Source organism: Salmo salar, chromosome ssa14 (genome assembly GCF_905237065.1).
Source record: "Salmo salar chromosome ssa14, Ssal_v3.1, whole genome shotgun sequence".
In the NCBI taxonomy this organism is placed as follows: domain Eukaryota; kingdom Metazoa; phylum Chordata; class Actinopteri; order Salmoniformes; family Salmonidae; genus Salmo; species Salmo salar.
This window is the reverse complement of record NC_059455.1, coordinates 9,214,626-9,238,087: the sequence shown is the minus strand read 5'-3', so window position 1 is coordinate 9,238,087 and position 23,462 is coordinate 9,214,626. Positions and strand designations below refer to the sequence as shown.

The 23,462-nt window shown below is 40.9% G+C and overlaps 1 protein-coding gene across 2 annotated transcripts; it reads left to right on the top strand.

Annotated features, from left to right (window-relative positions):
• Window positions 1–3,954: 3,954 nt before the first annotated feature.
• On the top strand, window positions 3,955–22,533 carry hsd17b7 (hydroxysteroid (17-beta) dehydrogenase 7). Of its 2 annotated transcripts, none has more exons than XM_014139316.2 (9): window positions 3,955–4,205; window positions 4,747–4,950; window positions 7,020–7,112; window positions 11,959–12,073; window positions 19,931–20,125; window positions 20,802–20,906; window positions 21,053–21,109; window positions 21,650–21,723; window positions 22,186–22,533. In XM_014139316.2, exons 1-8 carry the CDS (start codon window positions 4,171–4,173, stop codon window positions 21,683–21,685), a joined length of 840 nt encoding a protein of 279 aa, XP_013994791.2. In that variant the 5' UTR covers window positions 3,955–4,170; the 3' UTR covers window positions 21,686–21,723; window positions 22,186–22,533. The 2 variants fall into 2 exon arrangements, with proteins under 2 accessions (XP_013994791.2, XP_013994790.2); XM_014139315.2 differs by having other exon boundaries at window positions 21,625–21,723.
• Window positions 22,534–23,462: the final 929 nt, after the last annotated feature.

The following is a 23,462-nucleotide window of genomic DNA, read 5'->3' as shown; positions in this document are numbered from 1 at the left end:
TAAGTGTTGTATATGTCTATTGTAGCTGGAAACGGCAGATTTTTTATGTAATGTCTACATAGGCGTACAGAGGCCCATTATAAGCAACCATCACTCCTATGTTCCAATGGCACATTGTGTTAGCTAATCCAAGTTGATAATTTTAAAAGCCTTATTGATCATTAGAAAACCCTTTTGCAATTATGTTGGCACAGCTGAAAACTGTTGTTCTGATTAAAGAAGCAATAAAACTGGCCTTCTTTAGACTAGTTGAGTATCTGGAGCGTCAGCATTTGTGGGTTTGATTACAGGCTGAAAATGAACATAAACTGAGACCTTTCTTCTGAAAGTCATCAGTCTATTCTTGTTCTGAGAATATGGCCAAGAAACTGAAGATCTTGTACAACGCTGTGTACTACTCCCTTCACAGAACAGCGAAAACTGGCTCTAACCAGAATAGAAAGAGGAGTGGGAGGCCCGGTGCACAACTGAGCAAGAGGACAAGTACATTAGTGTTTAGTTTGAGAAACAGACGCCTCACAAGTCCTCAACTGGCAGCTTCATTAAATAGTACCCGCAAAACACCAGTCTCAACGTCAACAGTAAAGAGGCGACTCCGGGATGCTGGCCTTCTAGGCAGAGTTCCTCTGTCCAATGTCTGTGTTCTTTTGCCCATCTTAATATTCTATTTTTATTGGCCAGTCTGATATGGCTTTTTCTTTGCAACTCTGTAGCTAACGTAGCTAGCACAACATGCCATTGGAACACAGGAGTGATGGTTGCTGAAAATGGGTCTCTGTACGCCTATGTAGATATTCCATTAAAAATCTGCCGTTTCCAGCTACAATAGTCATTTACAACATTCACAATGTCTACACTGTATTTCTGATCAATTTGATGTTATTTTAATGGACAAAAAAAAATGATTTTCTTTTTAAAAAAAGGACATTTCTAAGTGACCCCAAACTTTTGAAAGGTATATCAAGGCTATAACAGCAAATGTAAAATGCAGTGGTATAGTTAAACAGCAAACACAGCCAAAAGTTTCCTGGACCAAATTGTTCCACACTTTGATATTTTACATATCCTCTTTCTAGGCCTACTCAAAATGCTATTTTGTAATTCATTATAATATCTTCTTTTTTAGATATATTTCAAATTCAAACGTTCTCCCCTGTCATGAAATCATTCTCCATATTTGAAAGTTAACATTTTTGGTGTAAAAGTCGCTGTCTTCGTTGTGTTAGTAAAGAGTTATGTAGACTGCTCTTTACTTAAATGATTCCATTCCTGATTGTGACAGTCATTGTCATATAATTCTGACCAGAGCCATACAGTACACACTGAGTGTACAAAACATTAGTAACACCTGCTCTTTACATGACATAGACTGACCAGGTGAATCCAGGTGAAAGCTATGATCCCTTAATAATGTCACCTGTTAAATCCACTTCAATCAGTATAGATGAAGGGGGGTGAAAGGTTAAAAGAGTTTTAAGCCTTGAGACATGGATTGTGTATGTGTGCCATACAGAGGGTGAATGGGCAAGACAAAAGATTGTGCCTTTGAACGTGGTATGGTAGTAGGTGCCAGGCGCACTGGTTTGAGTGTGTCAAGAACTGCAATGCTGCTGGGGTTTTCATGCTCAATAGTTTCCCGTGTGTATCAAGAATGGTCCACCACCCAAAGGACATCCAGCCAACTTGATACAACTGTGGGAAGCATTGGCGTCAACATGGGCCAGCATCCCTGTGGAACGCTTTCGACATCTTGTAGAGTCTGTGCCCCAACGAATTGAGGCTGTTCTGAGCGAAAAAGGGGGTGCAACTCAATATCAGGAAGGTGTTCCTATTGTTTCATACACTCAGTGTATTTAGATATAGATTCTAAATACATGGCTATGGCTCTGATGGCCCTCTGTCATGCAGAATTCTAAAGGTGCCCGCATACTAGGTTCGGTTTGCTCCTAGCAGAACTTGGCTAGGCGCCGAGGCGAACGTCTGTGCCTCCCATACTCCCTTAAAAGACCTTTGTTGAAAAATCTAAAAAAGCTGCAATATTACTGTTTGTCCCTCTTGAGATACCATAACAACAACATAGCCAGTATACACTTCCTCAAGATAGTCAGAATTCATCTAAGGAAAATCTACAAGTCTGTAATGCATTTTGACGTTTTTGCCGAGGTCTTAGTCGCGCAATTTCATATCTCACCAAGATGTGTGGTGCAGTATTTATCAAGTGAAAAAAAAAATACATAGAAACTAGTCGGGTCTCGTTGAATAACAATAAACACTTTATTGAGGAATCCGAGCTCCCAGTTGTTTTGAGCGTGCATTCGTTACAGAACTTCGACTTGTCTCAAGAAAAAATGACGTGCTCGAATACCAAAACGAACAAAAACATCACAAAATGTCAACATAAGATATGCGTGAACTTTTTCGACTGGGGAGCATGCGACAGGCTAATGCCACGTTCATGTCCTAGTCATGACTAGGAAACTTAAATGTTCAACTTGCTTACTGGTTGTAGTTATACACCTGCCGCGTTCAAACAGTTAGCAAGTCTGACATTTCTGCGTTTCCACGTTCCGAATAGCACGTGAGCGCAGCATTAATTATACCCATAGAGTTCGATTGCACAACTCATGCTGTCAGAGTAATCTGAAGTTCGGAGTTCCGACTGGGAAGTTTTACTTGAACAACCCAAGTTGTAGGGCGCGTTCAAGCAGATCATTTTTGTCAAGTCTTTGTAAGTAAGTTGAGCCTACATGCTGATTGCATGAACTTTACAAAAATAATGTGATCAAAGGTCATGAAGTTTTGACTGCAGGTTTCTGCAGCTGCTCTTCACCAACTTCATCGCCTGCATTGTGGGAGGCTCAATTGCCAACCAAACATTAGGGTATTTTTGTTTGAGCCACGCAAATGTAACCAAAGTGCAATTCAGTGGATATATACAAATTCATGTGACATTTCAATCTCTCACTCTCTGATTGATTGTACACACACATGATTTCAGTTTGTGAGTGTGTGATATGGGGGTTGGAGACATGTTGATCTGAGCCTTGCTGTTGGAAGACCACATTAGTGTCAGACTTTCGGCTTTCGCAGATACACCTCCCCCGACCTCACTCCTCAACTTTCGTCTACAGTCGGTTGCATTCGCCTTCCCACTCAAACGCGCCCATAATTACAAGTGGGACTCTGGCTTGAAATGTTGTCAAAGATGGTGGAAAATTTGAAGATAGTTCCCTTAGGCCGTTTACCATTGAAGAAAAAAGAATGCCAGTTCCAGTCTACTTAATAAGGGGATGGCTCTCCCATAGTGATAGCAGCTGGGTCTGTCTACTACTTAGTTCACTGACTTCCATTGAATTAGAAAAAACGACAGAGTGGGGTGTCTCGCTTCCTTTTCCGTCTCTGTTGTTGCTGAGTTGTGACGTTTCACCACTCACCTTTCACCTTTTCAACCCAAAAGATTACAACAAATCCGCTTTGATAATTACAAATTTATGTTAAGCTAACTAACTTTATTATTGGCAACGTTAAAATCTTATTGGTTCAAGAATTGTTCCGACTTCAAAGGCACTTGAACACAACCATGTTGGACTTACAAATTTGAACTTCCCAATTTCCAACTTCCCACCAGCGCATGAAAGCCTAAATAGGCCTCCATACCAAGCAAAATTGAAATACAAAAATCTAATGCGCACTTCACAAGAATTACATGCAATAAATGTACTTTTTTAAAATAAAAAATGCTTTAGGTCAAACCAAAATGTTGCGACAAAGAAAGCATTTTGATCATAGAATAAAACACATTTTGCATTCCTTGTTCTACATTTCTATTTGAGGTCTTTACATTGCTTTAGATCTTGAAATGAAACAGCACTTGCAAAATGATGAAAGAAAATAAAAGTGTATTTCGCTCTCTTCTGTAAACCTACAAAACTCCGCATTCGAGATTTTTATTTTATTTTGCGCTGCTGGGAAGGATGAGCCGCTTGGCTCTCTGTAGTTACATCTGATTGGCCGACAGTGATGTGTCGTCATCCAATCACACCATGTAGCCGTGTCTGCATAGGCTATCGTTGTGTTCATAACATCGGACCAGAGTGTTGTACATTGATAGTATTCTTTTCTGTTATCTTTTAACTTTCACCGGTTTCCTACAATTGAAGAAGAGCCATCATGGAGAAAGTGATTTTAGTGACCGGCGCGAACAGGTAGGCAACGTACATTATTCATAAATAGGCTGACTGTCACTGCAGTTAATCTTGTCCAGGCTACTTGATGGGATAGGATAACGTTATTAATGCGATACAATGTCGCCAATCACTGCCTGTCGGGGAATTAATGTGTTTGAAAAAAGTTAAGCTAAGCATTTGCAACAACGTTTCAAATGAAGAACCACTTGACGCAATATGGCCTTGTAACGTCATATTGTGGCAAATGTAGGCTACATGTTGACAAAGTTGCTGTTAGTGGAAATACTGCCAAGTTACATTCACGTCTCACTTGTAATGAAGCTATTGCACTAATAGCCAAGTTACTCTCTACTCTATCTCAAGCCAGCTTGTTGTCATTTAGTCTGACTAATCCATAAACTGACTTTGATTCACTGATTGTCCACTGACTGTAATAACAGTTGACCTATGGAATTAAAATAAGCGTGTGTGTGTGCGTGCAATGCAACACATGAGGACGTTTGTGTCCTACACCTACAGTATTTTTCATCTCCTATCTATGACCTCTCCATCTCCACAGTGGTATCGGCCTAGCCCTGTGTGAGCGGCTGCTCTGTGAGGACAGTCGGCTGCAGCTGTGTCTGGCCTGCAGGAACATGCAGAGGGCTGAGGCGGCCCGCTCCGCTCTGCTGACCTCTCACCCCGACGCCCACATAGACCTGCTGCACCTGGATGTGGGCTCTGTCCGCTCGGTTCTCCACGCCGCCCACAAGGTCAAGGCTAGGTATAGACCGTCAGACCATTACCCTGTTAACTCCTCACACACACATACTGTACACACACTAGTGGAGGCTCCTCATAGGAGGAAGGGGAGGACCATCCTACTCAGTGAATTTCAGAAAAATGTAAAAAGTTATGTTTTTTAGATAACTATACAAAGTATTTTCACATCACCAAATAACTGACAAAAACACACTGTTTCGCAATGAAGTTTTACAGTAGCCTCAACAGCACTCTCTGGGGTAGCGCTCTCTGAGGTAGCACCGTGGTGTATCCGAAGGACAGCTATTTTCCATCCTCCTCTGAGCACATTGACTTCGATACAAAACATTTTAGGCTCATGATTCTTACCCTCTTCCATAGACTTACACAGTAATTATGACAACTTCCAGAGGATGTCCTCCAACCTATCCAGAGCTTTTGCAGCATGAACTGACATGTTGCCCACCCAATCAAAGGATCAGATAATTAAACTAGTACTGAAAGCATAAGCTACAGTTAGCTAGCAGTGCAGTGCATAAAATGTTGTGAGTAGTTGACTCAAAGACAGAGAAAAACAATAGTTGAACAGTGTTGAACAAATTAATATCTTCAAAAATTAAGAAGAGAGAGCGAGAGATATTTTGTGGTATTCCTCTCAAACAGAGAGGAATGCTATTTATGTTAGCTAGCTGACTAAGGCTATCTAACACTGGTACTCTTCCAAGTCAAGGTAAGCTTTCGGTTTTATTAATTTTTTTGCTACTGGGCCCACAGGTGTAACTGCTAAACTGCTTGCTGTACACTGTACTGCATGATTGTAGCTGGTTTACTAACGTGTTAGTTCTAGTAGCTATGTTGACTTTAGCTAATATAGTGACAATGATGTAGGCTGTGTGTAGTGGTTATGGTATTGATAAGATAATTATCTAATAAAGGTAAATTAATCAATAAACCATGAATTATTAGTCATGTAGCATGGTTAATGAATAATCAATGTAATGAACGATTAGTCCGATTAGTCCCAGAAAGTCTAGTAGAGGCTGGAGAGGGAGAGAAATGTGTGTGTGTGTGTATTTAGTGTGCCCAAGAGAGAAGAGGACATGTGGTTCAGGGAGTAAACGTCAAGGTTGTCCTAATCTTGAGGGAAAGAAACAGGCAGAGCTGGATAGTGATAAACATTGTGGGAAGTCAAAGGGGAGATGCAGTTCACCAACAGTTTGTGTGTAAATGCATGTGCGTAAGTAAGGAAGAAACTATATAATGACTGTTTTGTTATCTTGACCTCAGAACGTTCTCATGAATAAAGCCGAATGAACCTTTTGCAGAAAGCTGAGTCCTTGCCTAATTATTTAACCCATTGTTTTACAAACCTTGGGAATTAGTCAAGGCTGATTATTATCATTAAGATATAAAATTCCTATATCAGGTATGAAAGTTTGGCTTGGGAAGGTTTTTTCGCCTAGTCACAGGCAGCTGTTATGTTGTGCACTGAAGTCCACAAGCGAAGGGAAAAGGTTAGAGGAGGAGAGCACGTTGAAATACCTTTCTTAAATGGAAGCAAACTGAATGAAAATGGGATAAACCTACCAGAATATTCTAGATCAGCAAGATGCAGGCAAAAGTGTGCAAGGTGGTATTGAATGTGTCACTGTCTGTCACCTTGATTACTAAAATTTTGTCTCTCGACATGTGCACCTGCATCAGAAACTTTCATTTGTAGGCTAGGTTGTAGAAACCTCATGATGGGTGAAGGGAAAATTCAAGTATCATGTAGTAGCCTACACCTATCAATGTTACATTGAGCTGGGTGAATGGAATATGAATGACAGTCATCCAATATGCTGTAATAGAAATAAGACCATGCTCATAAAAAATATATATAATAATAAACAGCACAGACACACAAACACATCTGGATATGGGCTCTGTCCGCCATGTTGTCAGTGCTGCCACACAGTAGAAGTAATAGTCATTACCCAGTTAACCCCTCACACACATACGTATAGACACACACACACACAAATGCATATGTACTTTACATCCTTTTCAATGTGACATCAATAAATACTTTTGCTAATACTCATTCCACAGGTACAACAGACTGGACTACCTATACCTTAATGCCGGGATCATGCCAAATCCACAGATTGACATCAAAGCCTTTTTCAAGGGCCTATTTTCTAGGTAAGGTAATCGCCTTCAAGCCGTACTCTACTCAAACAACACGCACCATTTCATTTCTCAAGGAACCCCTGCAGTTCCTCAAGGAACCATTTCTAGTCAATGGTTCATATTTGCACCTTCGGTTATTTGAGGGGTTCTTGGAGTAACCTTTAATGGTTCAATGTAGCAACAGGTTCCTGGAGGAACCTTGGGGTGGAGGTGTGGCTTAGTAGGGGCGTGGTTTTAAGATAGATCTTTTTTGGAAACCTGTTAGAGTAAATGTTAATTTGTTGTGTTGTCATCAAATTGTATTGGTCACATACACATGGTTAGCAGATGTTAATGCGAGTTGTTAGGTTCTAATTCTCAGAGTAAAAACTCAGAGGACATTTATGAAAGCTTAACCAAGTTTATTCTGCCCCAGGTAAAAACAGCTGCATTCCGACAAAAACATTTTCACACAAGCACTGATATTTAACCGTTCCTCATAGGCTGTCTCCTCCTACCCATCTGTACAAACATCATTCTTTAATGCTATGCAGGACACTGGTGATACGGGCATAAACTTTTTTATTTCTCCCTTTATTTGACCTGACCTCAACCCCCCTCCATCACTAATCCATGGCTCTCTCTCCTTATCAATGCCTGCCACATGTAATCACTTCCCTGCACTCAACACATTCCAAGCTTAGTTGCACACATGATATACCTTCCTCCTATAACCATTAACTTCTGGTGTAGACCCTCTAAACCTCAGCACTCCATCCGTGACATGAATAAGTATATTTCATATTCTCAGAACCCAACAGAGTGTAGAGAAATGCTTGTGCTTCTAGTTCCGACAGTGCAGTAATATCTAACAAGTAATCTAACAATTCCCCAACAACTACCTAATACACATAAATCTAAAGGGGTGAATGAGAATATGTACATATAAATATAGGGATGAGCGATGGCCGAGTGGCATAGGCAAGGTGGAATAGATGGTATAAAATAGTATAAAATAGTATAGTATAGTATATACATATGATATGAGTAATGTTTTATAACTCGTTTTTCAACCACTCCACAAATTTCTTGTTAACAAACTATAGTTTTGGCAAGTCGGTTAGGACATCTACTTTGTGCATGACACAAGTCATTTTTCCAAGAATTGTTTACAGACAGATTATTTCACTTATAATTCACTGCATCACAATTCCAGTGAGTCAGAAGTTTACATACACTAAGTTGACTGTGCCTTTAAACAGCTTGGAAAATTCCAGAAAAGGATGTCATGGCTTTGGAAGCTTCTAATAGGCTAATTGACATCATTTGAGTCAATTGGAGGTATACATGTGGATGTATTTCAAGGCCTGCCTTCAAACTCAGTGCCTCTTTTCTTGACATCATGGGAAAATCAAAAGAAATCAGCCAAGACCTTAATAATTGTAGACCTCCACAAGTCTGGTTCATCCTTGGGACCAATTTCCAAACACCTGAAGGTACCACGTTCATCTGTACAACAATAGTACGCAAGTATAAACACCATAGGACCACGCAGCCGTCATACTGCTCAGGAAGGAGACGTGTTCTGTCTCCTAGAGATGAACATACTTTGGTGCGAAAAGTGCAAATCAATCCCAGAACAACAGCAAAGGACCTTGTGAAGATGCTGGAGGAAACAGGTCCAAAAGTATCTATATCCACAGTAAAACGAGTCCTATATTGAAATAACCTGAAAGGCCGCTCAGCAAGGAAGAAGCCACTGCTCCAAAACCGCCATAAAAAAGCCAGACTACGGTTTGCAACTGCACATGGGGACAAAGATCGTACTTTTTGGAGAAATGTCCTCTGGTCTGATGAAACAAAAATAGAACTGTTTGGCCATAATGACCATCATTATGTTTGGAGGAAAAAGGGGGAGGCTTGCAAGCCGAAGAACACCATCCCAACCGAGAAGCACGGGGGTGGCAGCATCATGTTGTGGGGGTGCTTTGCTGCATGAGGGACTGGTGCACTTCACAAAATAGATGGTGTCATGAGGAAGGAAAATTATGTGGATATATTGAATCAACATCTCAAGACATCAGTCAGGAAGTTAAAGCTTGGTCGCAAATGTGTCTTCGAAATGGACAATGGCCCCAAGCATACTTCCAAAGTTGTGGCAAAATGGCTTAAGGACAACAAAGTCAAGGTATTGGAGTGGCCATCACAAAGCCCTGACCTCATTCCTATAGAACATTTGTGGGCATAACTGAAAAAGTGTGTGCGAGCAAGGAGGCCTACAAACCTGACTCAGTTACACCAGCTCTGTCAGGAGGAATGGGCAAAAATTCACCCAACTTATTGTGGGAAGCTTGTGGAAGGCTACCCAAAACGTTTGACCCAAGTTAAACAATTTAAAGGCAATGCTACCAAATACTAATTGAGTGTATGTAAACTTCTGACCCACTGGGAATGTGATGAAAGTAATAAAAGCTGAAATAAATCATTCTCTCAACTATTATTCTGACATCTCACATTCTTAAAATAAAGTGATGATCCTACCTGACCTAAAACAGGGAATTTTTACTTGGATTAAATGTCAGGAATTGTGAAAAAATGAGTTTAAATGTATTTGGCTTAGGTGTATATAAACTTCCGACTTCAACTGTATGTATCATCATTAAAGTGGCATTATTTAAAGTGGCATTGTTTTAAAGTGACTAGTTATTAATTTATTAAAGTGGCCAGTGATTGGGTTTCCATGTAGGCTGCAGCCTCTCTGAGTTAGTGATCGCTGTTTAGCAGTCTGATGGCCTTGAGATAGAAACTGTTTTTCAGTCTCTCGGTCCCAACATTGATGCACCTGTACTAGAGGTTGACCGATTTTTGAACGCCGATACCGATTTATTGGAGGACCAAAAAAGGCCGATACCGATTAAATCGGCCGAATTCTATAAAAATAATAATATATATTTGTAATAATGACAATTACAACAATACTGGATGAACACTTTTATTGTAACTTAATATAACACATGAATAAAAATCTATTTAGTCTCATAAATAATGAAACGTGTTCAATTTGGTTTAAATAATGCAAAAACACAGTGTTGGAGAAGAAAGTAAAAGTGCAATATGTGCCATGTAAAAAAAGCTAACATTTAAGTTCCTTGCTCAGAACATGAGAACATATGAAAGCTGGTGGTTCCTTTTAACATGAGTCTTCAATATTCCCAGTTAAGAAGTTTTAGGTTGAAGTTATTATAGGAATTATACAACTATTTCTCTCTATACCATTTGTATTTCATATACCTTTGACTATTTGATGTTCATATAGGCACTATAGTATTGCCAGCCTAATCTCGGTAGTTGATAGGCTTGAAGTCATAAACAGCGCTGTGCTTCAAGCATTGCGAAGTTCTGCTGGCAAATGCAGGAAAGTGCTGTTTGAATGAATGCTTATGAGCCTGCTGCTGCCTACCACCGCTCAGTCAGACTGCTCTATCAAATATCCAATCATAGACTTAATTATAATATAATAAACACACAGAAATACGAGCCTTAGGTCATTAGTATGGTCAAATCTGTAAACTATCATTTCAAAAAAACAAAACGTTTATTCTTTCAGTGAAATACAGAACCGTTTTCTATTTTATCGAACGGGTGGCATCCATAAGTCTAAATATTCCTGTTACATTGCACCACCTTCAATGTTATGTCATAATTATGTAAAATTCAGGCAAATTAATTACGGTCTTTGTTAGGAAGAAATGGTCTTCACACAGTTCGCAACGAGCCAGGCGGCCGAAACTGTTGCATATACCCTGACTCTGCTTGCACAGAACGCAAGAGAAGTGACAATTTCCCTAGTTAATATTGCCTGCGAACATGAATTTCTTTTAACTAAATATGCAGGTTTAAAAAGTATATACTTGTGTATTGATTTTAAGAAAGGCGTTGATGTTTATGGTTAGGTACAGTGGTGCAACGACAGTGCTTTTTTCGCGAATGCGCTTGTTAAATCATCACCCGTTTGGCGAAGTAGGCTGTGATTTGATGATAAATTAACAGGCACCGCGGTTTTGTAGTTTCAATGAGGCTAACAGAGGTGTATGAGTTCCTCAAGAGCCTATGCAAATCCCGAAGTTGGAGTAGTTACCACTTTATAAGGTTCTTTGGGCTCCTGAGTGGCGCAGCGGTCTAAGGCACTGCATCTTAGTGCTAGAGGTGTCACTGCAGACCCTGGTTCGATTCCAGGCTGTATCAAAACCGTCCATGATTCGGAGTCCCATATGGCGGCGCACAATTGGCCCAGCGTCATTAGGGTTTGGCTGGGGTAGGCCTTCATTGTAAATAAGAATTTGTTCTTAACTGACTTGCCTAGTTAAATAAAATAAATACATGTATTACTATGTGTAATCAGAAATGTTAATATTATATTGTAATATGTAATCTGCATAAATATTCAAGGAAAGTTTAAATTTGCAGTGTAGAAACTTAACATTTACCCTAACGGGTGGCCAAAAAGCCACACCGCCAACAAACCACATCTGCAATCTGATAGGCTGCCATGTCTACAATCATTTATTAAAAAAGTTCCAAATTTAACCCATCCCATCACGAAAAGGTTCTGGTTTTAAACTTTACACAGGGGTTCCTCGAAGATCCTTTTCAGAGGGGTTCCTCAAGGAACCTTTTTGAACTGGAAAGGTTCCACCAGTGTGGCAAGGTTCTTCCAGGCACCTTTACTTCTCTCACAACTAGACTCCAAGTACAAATCATTTTCCATTTGACCCCCTGAAAAAGTTTGAACTTAACCCTTCAGATATATATAGATATATATCTAGTAAGTGTTTAGCGTTGTCCAGTGCTCTGATGTGATGTCATCTTTGTGCTGCAGCAACGTCGTGAAAATGTTTGCCACAGCAGAGGGCCTCCTGACCCAGCAGGACCGTGTCAACAAAGACGGACTACAGGAAGTTTTCGCCACAAACCTCTTTGGACACTTTGTGCTGGTAAGTCACTTATCTTATTTTATCCTTTCGTATCATAATGTTTCTCAACACAGAGAGGTTTGTCTCAAATGGAAACACACCCTGGAAATTAAAACTTAAGCTGGTTAGGGCCAGGTGTTTTTTCTTACCTACGTAACCTGACCCAGGCCCCTGTTACAACTAAGGGATAGGGCCTGGAGTTTTCCTTGGTCAGGTTTCATGGTCACGTGGTGAGGAAAAACGTAGTGGTGGGCTGAACTCACTGATTTCGCCTCGCTTTTCCACGTCCTTATTAAGAAATGATAGAAGCCATAGCGAGAGTTGTCTTGAGGCTGTGGTATGATGTAGGTGTGTTATGTTGGTTGTGTTCCTCTTTACTCACCATAGTTGAAATATCCCATACAGCCACTTTACTTTCAACAAGGGATTGCGTGACTAATGGCTTTGCAAACGCCGGGTCACGTGCTGATGTGCTCCTAATCAATGATATTTTTTTGGGGGGTGCTGCCAAGTAGCGTTCTCGTAGTAGGCATGTGGGCACGATTGAAATCCAAAGCCAACCCAAGGAAAACTGTGGCGTGCGGGATTCCTTAAATCTCACAAATCTATTTTTGGGAAAAAACTGACATTATGACTCAAGTTCTCCCACTTACACTTTTTTGGGGTCAATTTTAGGACTACTATTGATGCCACATAGGCCATTTTCAAGCAGATAGTTGTTTTTTGAGTTGGCCCCTTTTTTAAAGGAAAACCACAAAGGTATTGGAAACTTTAAAAACTCATCTACTTTTCAAAACCACAGGGAAAATGATACCCAGCTCACTGTAACAGGTAGTAACCTCTAGAGACTCATGCCATTAACTATTAAACGTTTGTTTCTATCTTGTCCATTTTGTTTCCATGCTGTACCGTCCATGCACCTTACTCTCTAGTCCCTTGGACTGGCATTAGACAGTCTCAGTGATAGGACACGACTGATGACAGGCAAGGGCTGGAATTCAATCAAACCAGGCATTCATTAGCAATGTTTACTTTCATGTACTTTTTCACAGTTCTTGGGGTAATTTCACTCATCATATTTCTTGATTCCCAATTGAAAACGTATTTTATTCATTTTCCACAAGACACAAAGACAAAAGGACAACAAAAGATAAGAAAAAGTCAAGTCAAAATTAAACCTACCGTATATGAGAGAGTAATCTTACCTGTCCAGGTCTCCAGACGAACATTTTCCAAGTTTTTCAGTTTTTGACACCAGCCCATGATTTGGTCGCACACAATTCTTTTGCAGCATCACTCAATAGAAACAAATTGGCATCATTACTGAGATGGTAATAGGGCTGTGGCAGTCATTACATTTTGTCAGCCGGTGATTGCCATGCAAATAGCTGCCAATCTCATGGTAATTAACCGTTAATTAACATAAACACATTTAGCATCTCCTGGCTTTCACGCATAGCCTACAAGCCATTGATGCGGACCTTGGGAACATCTACATAAAAAAAATAATGTCTAATAAATCCATTTAATATAGCCCACACCATCACAATAAATCTATTATTTATTTTAGGCAGGTCTAAAGAAACATGATAAACTCAGCAAAAAAATAAACGTCCTCAGTGTCAACTGCGTTTATTTTCAGCAAACTTAACATGTGTAAATATTTGAAAGAACATAACAAGATTCAACAACTGAGACATAAACTGAACAAGTTCCACAGACATGTGACTAACAGAAATTGAATAATGTGTCCCTGAACAAAGGGGGGTCAAAATCAAAAGTAATAGTCAGTATCTGGTGTGGCCACCAGCTGCATTAAGTACTGCAATGCATCTCCTCCTCATGGACTGCACCAGATTTGCCAGTTCTTGCTGTGAGATGTTACCCCACTCTTCCACCAAGGCACCTGCAAGTTCCCAAACATTTCTGGGGGAATGGCCCTAGCCCTCACCCTCCAATCCAACAGGTCCCAGACGTGCTCAATGGGATTGAGATCCAGGCTCTTCGATAGCCATGGCAGAACACTGACATTCCTGTCTTGCAGGAAATCACGCACAGAACAAGCAGTATGGCTGGTGGCATTGTCATGCTTAAGGGTCATGACAGGATGAGCCTGCAGGCAGGGGCAAAAATCTGATATCAACTTTGGGGGGGACAATTACATGAAATTTTCTCAAGAGCAATTCCTGAGGGGGACACCAAAAGTAGTGCTGTAACACATAGCCTACATTGTAATATGGTAAATGTATATTGAGGAACCAAAGAAATAAGGTGTTTGCCGTACTCCTAACTACCGGTACCCAAAACTACACAACTACTCACAACAGTAATACCATTGCCTTTAACAAATCTTAGTTCAGTCACCAGTTTAAGTTGAGAGTGGGGGTATCCATGGCATTTTCCAATAATGTTCCTATTTTACAAGTAAAAAAAATGGAGAACCTTTCATAATGTTGCCAAACAAAGACTCAACAAACTTACCTGAGACTCCCTGTCTCTGCCAGTCTGTCCCTGCATATCTGTCCCCAACTCTGCTGTCTATGTGCCATCTGTTGCCTGCTCTGCCTAATGACATCATTGTGAAACATTTCCATTAGAATTTCATTTCTTTCTTATGAACATTTTATCAACTAGTCTTTGAGATATTAGGCTACTAGGGTTCTTACTTTGCGTTTTGGTGTACTGAGAAATACTCTGATGTCCGTCTTTTATTTTTCTGCCATTTTTCTACCTGGCTGGCTGGCTACACACACACACAGTGTGTAGGTTATTTACAGTAGGAGATGGGCTTCTATCATCTTATCTTTTATCATTCTATTTGGGCTTCGATCTAAAAGGTAGCTAGCAAATGTGAAACGGATTAAAATGACAAGAGTTGACAGCTGTATGAGTTCACCATTTACACAACATATGCTGCAACCTTTTGTAATTTTAATAGTTTGTTTCATATTGGCTGGCTTCCAACAATAGCTGAATTTGCAAAGCTAGCGAGCACCAATTCAGTTTCAGTGGTGTTTGCTATAATCTTTGCTACCCGGGTTAAATAAAATAAATAAATAAAAGTTCCCTTGCGACAATTTAGCTTTTGCAACGAGACCATTAAATATATTTAAGACAATGGTAGAAGAGAGTGTAGTTCTGTTCAGTTTGGACTTCAGTTTATCGCTAACCTTATCACAGGGACTTTGAAGCACTAACTTACATCATCTGCATGCTGATCTCGGAATAAATTGACGATAGCAAAGATTCCATCTTTGAGGAGGCCACATAAATGGAATAGGTACTAGCTAGCTTAATAGTTCATATTTGCGCGCTAGCTCTGCATATTCAGCTAGTGTGTGTGCGCGATTGACTGGATTAACCTCACGTCAGTTACGTTCATTGAGTGCCTTTCAGACAGTGGCTACGACCCCTCTGTTACCTTGCCAGTGGATCAAACCATTGTGAGGAAAAGGGTGGGGGGGTCGCAATCTTTTGAAACTTAAAAACGCTCTATTAAGTGTCTATAATCAGCACAATTGCTTTCATTGCGTATTATTAATATTTTTAAAATTACATAGTTATGTTTCAGTGATATATTGGGGGGGACAAATCATATTTTTCCCAGGATGGGGGGGGTCGTGTCACCCCCGCGATTTCGGCCCCTGCCTGCAGGAAGGGTACCACATGAGGGAGGAGGATGTCTTCCCTGTAACGCACAGCATTGAGGTTGCCTGCAATGACAACAAACTCAGTCCAATGATGCTGTGACACACCGCCCCAGACCCTGACGGACCCTCCACCTCCAAATCGATCCTGCTCCAGAGTACAGGTCTCGGTGTAACGCTCATTCCTTCGACGATAAATGCGAATCCGACCATTACCCCTGGTGAGACAAAACCGCGACTCGTCAGTGAAGAGCACTTTTTGCCAGTCCTGTCTGGTCCAGAGACGGTGGGTTTGTGCCCATAGGCGACGTTGTTGCCGGTGATGTCTGGCGAGGACCTGCCTTACAACAGGCCTCTCTCAGCCTATTGCGGACAGTCTGAGCACTGATGTAGGGATTGGGCATTCCTGGTGTAACTCAGGCAGTTGTTGTTGCCATCCTGTACCTGTCCCGCAGGTGTGATGTTCGGATGTACCGATCCTGTGCAGGTGTTGTTACACATGGTCTGCCACTAAGAGGATGATCAGCTGTCCGTCCTGTCTCCCTGTAGCGCTGTCTTAGGCGTCTCACATTACGGACATTGCAATTTATTGTCCTGGCCACATCTGCAGTCCTCATGCCTCCTTGCAGCATGCCTAAGGCACTTTCACGCAGATGAGCAGAGACCCTGGGCATCTTTCTTTTGATGTTTTTCAGAGTCAGTAGAAAGGCCTCTTTAGTGTCCTACATTTTCATAACTGTGACCTTAATTGCCTACCGTCTGTAAGCTGTTAGTGTCTTAACAACCGTTCCACAGGTGCATGTTCATTAATTGTTTATGGTTCATTGAACAAGCATGGGAAAACTGTGTTTTTAACCCTTTACAATGAAGATCTGTGAAGTTATTTCGATTTTTACGAAATATCTTTGAAAGATAGTGTTCTGAAAAAGGGACTTTTATTTTTTTGCTGATTTTATAAAGAAAATGTAGAAGAAGAATAGCATATGAAGAACAGAATAGCATATTCTGAGTTGTCCTTATGTTAGGCCCTGAGCTGGCTATGCCATATGGCTATGGGCTACAAAAGTTCATTTAGCAGACAAAATTTGTTTAGAATTCTGTGGCATTATTTTATGTTATTTTATAGTATGAAGAATAGGCCTACAATTGCACATACAGTGCATTCGGAAAGTATTCAGACCCCTTGACTTTTTCCACATTTTGTTATGTTACAGCCTTATTCTAAAATTTAAAAAATAAATAAATTTTTTATATAGACAGTTGTGTGTCTTTCCAAATCATACCCAATCAATTGAATTTACCACAGGTGGACTCCAATCAAGTTGTATAAACATCTCAAGGATGATCAATGGAAACAGGATGCACCGGAGCTCAATTTCGAGTCTCATAGCAAAGGGTCTGAATACTTACGTGAATAAAGTATTTTAGTTTTTTACTTTTAATACATTTGCAAACATTTCTTTAAAGCTGTTTTCACTTTGTCATGAAGGGGTATTGTGTGTAGATTGATAAAACATTTTTAAATCCATTTTAGAATAAGGCTGTTTCCTAACAAAATTTTGAAAAAGTCAAGCAGTCTGAATACTTTCTGAATACACTGTACACTATACCCATTTCATGAAGCTCCTGACAAACAGTAATTGTGCTGACGTTGCTTCTAGAGGCAGTTCGTGAGTGTCCACATAATACATACAAAAATATGTGGACACCCCATCAAATTAGTGGATTCGGCTATTTCAGCCACACCTGTTGCTGACAGGTGTAAAAACTCGAGTAGGCTACCTTGTAATTTGTTCTGCTAAAATATTCTGCTAATGTTTCAAGTCATAGAAAATGTAGTAGAATTGCATGAAATGTGTTTAAAAGGACACATCTTTCCCATGCAAAGAAAGAAGAAATATATCTGATATCGCCTAGGGTCTAGCTATACGCGCTCAGCCATGCATTGAACGTTTTTTCTCAAACAGTGATTGAGTTCTATTATTAGCCTAAATTATGACTATCCAATCTACTCATCACATTATGAATAGTAGGCTATCTTACATAAGTCTGCAAATGCCATGATGCATGGAATGCTTTATTATAAAGGTGCATTTTTATTGTAAAAATTTGCTTCCCAAAACTTGAAACTCACGCCGCCTGCAGTGCCTTCGGTTCATGGGTATGACGTTACAAGCTTGGCACACCTGTATTTGGGGACTTTCTCAGGTTGGATGGGGAGTGTTGCTGCACAGCTATTTTCAGGTCTCTGGAGCAGGTTTTCATCAAGGCTTCCTTTGTTCTTTGCTCTGTTCATCTTTGCCTCGATCCTGACTAGTCTTCCAGTCCCTGCCACTGAAAAACACCCCTACAGCATGATGCTGCCACCACCATGCTTCACCGTATGGATGGTGCCAGGTTTCATCCAGATGTGACACTTGGCATTCAGGCCAAAGAGTTCAATCTTGGTTTCCCATGGTCTGAGAGTCTTTAGGTGCCTTTTGGAAAACTCCAAGCGGGCTGTCATGTGCCTTTTTACTGAGCAGTGGCTTCCATCTGGCCACTCTACCATTGGTGGAGTGCTGCAGAGATGGTTGATTGGTGGAGTGCTGCAGAGATGGTTGTCCTTCTGGAAGGTTCTCCCATCTCCACAGAGGAACTCTAGAGCACTGTCAGAGTGACCATTGGGTTCTTGGTCACTTCCCTGACCAAGGCCCTTCTCCCCAGATTGCTCAATTTGGCTGAGCGGACAGCTCTAGGAAGAGTCTTGGTGGTTACAAACTTCTTCCGTTTAAGAATGATGGAGGCCACTGTGTTCTTGGGGACGTTCAATGCAGCAGACATTTTTTGGTACCTTTACCCAGATCTGTGCCTCCACACAATCCTGCCTCGGCGCCTCTACAGGCAATTCCTTCAACCTCATTGCTTGGTTTTTTCTCTGACATGCACTGTCAACTGTGGGACCTTACATAGACAGGTGTGTGCCTTTACAAATCATGTCCAATCAATTGACCTTACCACAGGCGGACTCCAATCAAGCTGTAGAAACATATCTATTTATTTAATCAATTTTAGAATAAGGTTATAACGTAATAAAATGTGGAAAAAGTCAAGGGGTCTGAATACTTTCTGAATGCACTGTATATGTATGCCAGGTAGGCTACACCGGTTGTACAGTGGATTAATGTGCTTAATTTTAAGAATTGAGCCGTAAATATAGCAGCATGTGAAAGCTGGAATCCTCTTTTAAATAGTGGTCAGTCAAAACTCATCATTAGCGACTGGCAGTTAGCAAGTTTGGTAGGCTACTAATGACCATCAGCGCCATCTGAGCGCAGTTTTAGAGAAGCCTAGTTACCGTGATTAAACGGTCAGGTCATGACACATGACCGCCGGTGTGGCGGTAATAGAGTCACCATAACATCTCATGTTTTCAACCTAATCCATTGATTGTCATTCATTTTGGGTTGACAATTAGGCTATTGTTATATTTTACTGTTAAAATTTGGCTCCAGAATTTTATGATTTTTTTCCTTTGTTCAATAGAGATGAATCTTTATGTGCACTAATATCATATACAAGTTTATTTTGGGGTAATTCACCACCTGAGTAAGTGGAAACCCAAAACACATTAGCTAGATCACTAACTAAATATAAAACCTACTGCTAGTAGCCATAATGAATTTAACTAGCGCTTGTATTTCGTCTTGCTATGCCCTCCTCTGGGTGCTAGCAAGCAAGCTAGATAGTGCTAGGTATCAACAGCCAATCCTGTATGGGCTGGAAGCTATAGGGAACTTCGATTGTTCAACAGTGCCGCGATATCACAGAGGATTTGCATAAAGTTAAGCTTTCCCCAACTTAGGATCCGCACTGTTCACACTCCTTTGCTCATGCTCGCATCACCTAATGGTCCCCCTGTTTTCCCCGCAATTGGATTTTTAAATGTTATACAATCAGAACACTTTTTTTCTTCTTCTTCCGGAGCATTTTTTACTCTGGGAAAGTAGTGGCTCGCTCGACACGGCAGCAGGCCCCAGCAAAACAGGTACAGGGGCCGGACGGAGACTTTCATTACAGGAATAATGAGAATTTACTGTTTGACCAACTCATGGTTTTAGCCTCCTAAAAAATAGGACGTTTTGAGTGAGGTGAGCATGTACAATGTGTAGCTTGCACCAATGTGGTGTCAAAGTGGTCCAGGTTATCTGTCCCTTCAAACATTGTCATACTTTCCATCTCTATGTTCCAGGTCAGGGAGCTAGACTCTATCCTTTGCCAGGCTGGTCAGACCTCCCGGGTAGTGTGGACTTCGTCCAGCAATGCCAGACGCTCGGCCTTCAGTCTAGAAGATGTCCAGCACAGACTGGGGACCGAGCCCTACGCGTCCTCCAAGTATGCCTCCGACCTCATCAGCCTTGCCCTCAACAGACACAACAACAGCCAGGTAAGCCAAAATGTTCACTCAGTTACACATGGCAGTATTGGGCTATGAGCCATTGGTGGGTTGTGGCAGATCCATTTTGGATCCTTGCAAGAGATGTGTACTAGGTTAGGTACACACTCATTCAGTTGCACATGGCTGTGTTTGCCTAAAGGCTTCATCATATTCCAAATTTTGCACGCGTACACACAGCAGTGTTCTAGAATATTGGACCGTTGCCTTTCATACTTTTCACATTCTCAGAGCAACTCAAGCAATTTCTCCAACTGTCAACACGTTCAAATGAATAGAGGATGCGTACCGGAGTCGCATTGGTTGGGAATTGTGGGAGGTACGCATTCGGGCTGTGCGTCCCCCACGCATGGTGGTCTCAAGAGAAGCGTAGCTATGTCACAATGGGACGCCGGACTATCGCGTCTCAGTGTCTGTGGACTACGGTTTACCCTTAATCATAATTCAGGAGCAACTGGTGGGTTGTGGTGGGTCCATTCTGGGTCCTGGCCTGGTTAGAGACTGCATTGTCTGTGCTAGATCCGAATGGAATTGTGAATGCTGCCCTCTCTCTTTGTTCATAATGTCAAGTTGCATGACATTTTATATTTAGTAAAACTCTACCTCAAAAGTCAGTACATGTGTCAGATAATCAATAATGATAATTTTTTTTTTACACGATTGACAGGGGCTGTATTCATCAGTGATTTGTCCAGGGCTGGTGATGACCAATCTTACCTATGGCATCCTCCCTTCCTTCTTCTGGACCCTCATCATGCCCATCATGTATCTTGTAAGTTTATAAAAAAATTTTTTTAAAGTTAGTCCACAGTCTTCTTTTACTGTTTTGACATAATGTTTTGTGGTCTTGTGATTTAATCCGAAATTCAAATTTGTACAACTTGTATTGTTACTTAACATGTATGTCTTTATGAACAGATAAGAATCTTCACCCACACGTTCACACTGACACCGTACAATGGAGCTGGAGCATTGGTATGTCTCTCAGAAACCAATCGAAACAGTTCAGATGTGTATTATTTACATATTAACATCTAATATTATGCATATTTATGGGCTGGTTTCCCAGACACAGATGAAAAGCTTATTCCTGGACTAAAAAGCATAATCTGTGTCTGGGTAACCAAACGTGTATTGTCTTTTTTTTTTTATGTAATGTTACCGTCAATTAACTTGTTTTTACATTCTGCATCTTTGATCTGTTTTGGCAATTATTGGATATTTTACAGCATAAGAATATTTAAATATGAAATCAGTATTTTCTTAGTGTTTTACAGTTAATTACAACTGCGTCCTTACAACAAACATCATGGCATATTCATAGTATTACTGCATTATCACTCTAGCCATGCTTATCTGATGGTTTTTGTGTGTTTATCCGGAAGATGCTTTTACGGTTGACAATGTCACTCTCAACAGCTTGAAATGTTTTCATAATACATCCTTTGAGTCATATTTCAAAATCTGACATGTCATCCTGCCTTTAATAGCACTCGCTGTTTCTGAAAAAAACAGAGTCCCTGGATCCGAGGGCAAAGTATCACAGTTTGACGTCAGGCATGGGGAGCAACTACACGCAGCCTCGACAAGTGAGTGTGTCTTTCACGGTCCTCATTTAATCATATTTCCCCCCCCCACCAAATGTTATTCAATAGACAGTAAGCAAACACTATAGAAAGCTAGGCCCCAAGATAAACATCTGTAATATTAAAGTTGTGAACAGATTCTATATTACTGTTTCGGTCTGATAGGGTTGTTCTAGCTTTAGGGGCGGCAGGTAGCCTAGTGGTTAAAGCGTTGGGCTAGTAACCGAAAGGTTGCTAGATCGAATCCCCGAGCTGACAAGGTAAAAATCTGTCGTTCTGGCCCTGAACAAAGGCAGTTAACCCACTGTTCCTAGGCTGTCCTTGTAAATAAGAATTTATTCTTAACTGACTTGCCTAGTTAAATAAATAAATAGGTTTACAAGGGGTTTTAAGTCAATGTTATTTGATAGTATTGTATTGTTATCTAGCCTTTTTCTCATGACTTTGGTGTTTTCTGTTTTTTAGATGGACATCGATGACGACATGTCAGAGGCCCTGTATGTGAAACTGCTGGAAATGGAAAAAGCTGCTCGTAAGAGATTGAAAGAAGAGGATGACAATAAACAAGCCTACAAAAAGTACCTCAACCAGACAGAGTAGTATTTTGCACGGCTATTCTCCTAGTTTAGGCCTAATCACTCAACTTTTATTCTATTCGGAAAGTACTCAGACCGTTTGACTTTTTACACATTTTGTTACGGCCTTATTCTAAAATGGATTAAATAAATACAAAATCCTCAGCAATGACAAAGTGAAAACAGATTTTTTGAATTGTTTGCAAATGTATTACAAAATAAAAACAAATACCCTTCAGACCCTTTGCTATGTGACTCAAAATTGAACTCCAGTTTCCATTGAGATTTCTACAACTTGATTGGAGTCCACCTGTGGTAAATTCAATTGATTGGACATGATTTGGAAAGGCACAGACCTGTCTGTCTATATAAGGTCCCACAGTTGACAGTGCATGTCAGAGCAAAAACCAAGCCATGAGGTTAAAGGAATTGTCTGTAGAGCGCCGAGACAGGATTGTGTCAAGGCACAGATCTGGGGAAGGGTACCAAAACATTTCTGTAGCATTGAAGGTCCCCAAGAACACAGTGGCCTCCATCATTCTTAAATAGAAAAAGTTTGAAACCACCAAGACTCTTCCTAGAGCTGGCTGCCCGGCCAAAGTGAGCAATAGGGGGAGAATGGCCTTGGTCAGGGATGTGACCAAGAACCTGATGGTCACTCTGACAGAGCTCTAGAGTTCCTCTGTGGAGATGGGAGAACCTTCCAGAAGGACAACCATCTATGCAGCACTCCACCAATCAGGCCTTGATGGTAGAGTGCCCAGACGGAAGCCACTCCTCAGTAAAAGGCACATGACAGCCCGCTTTGAGTTTGCCAAAAGGCACCTAAAGACTCTCAGAACATGAGAAACATGATTCTCTGATGAAACTAAGATTGAACTCTTTGGCCTGAATGCCAAACGTTACGTCTGGAGGAAACCTGGCACCATCCCTACGGTGAAGCGTGGTAGCAGCATCATGCTGTGGGGATGTTTTTCAGCGGCAGGGAATGGGAGACTAGTCAGGATCGAGGAAAAGATGAACGGAGCAAAGTACAGAGAGATCCTTGATGAAAACCTGCTCCAGAGCGCTCAGGACCTCAGACTAGGGTGACAGTTCACCTTCCAACAGGACAACGACCCTAAGTACACAGCCAAATCAACGCAGGAGTGGCTTCGGGACAAGTCT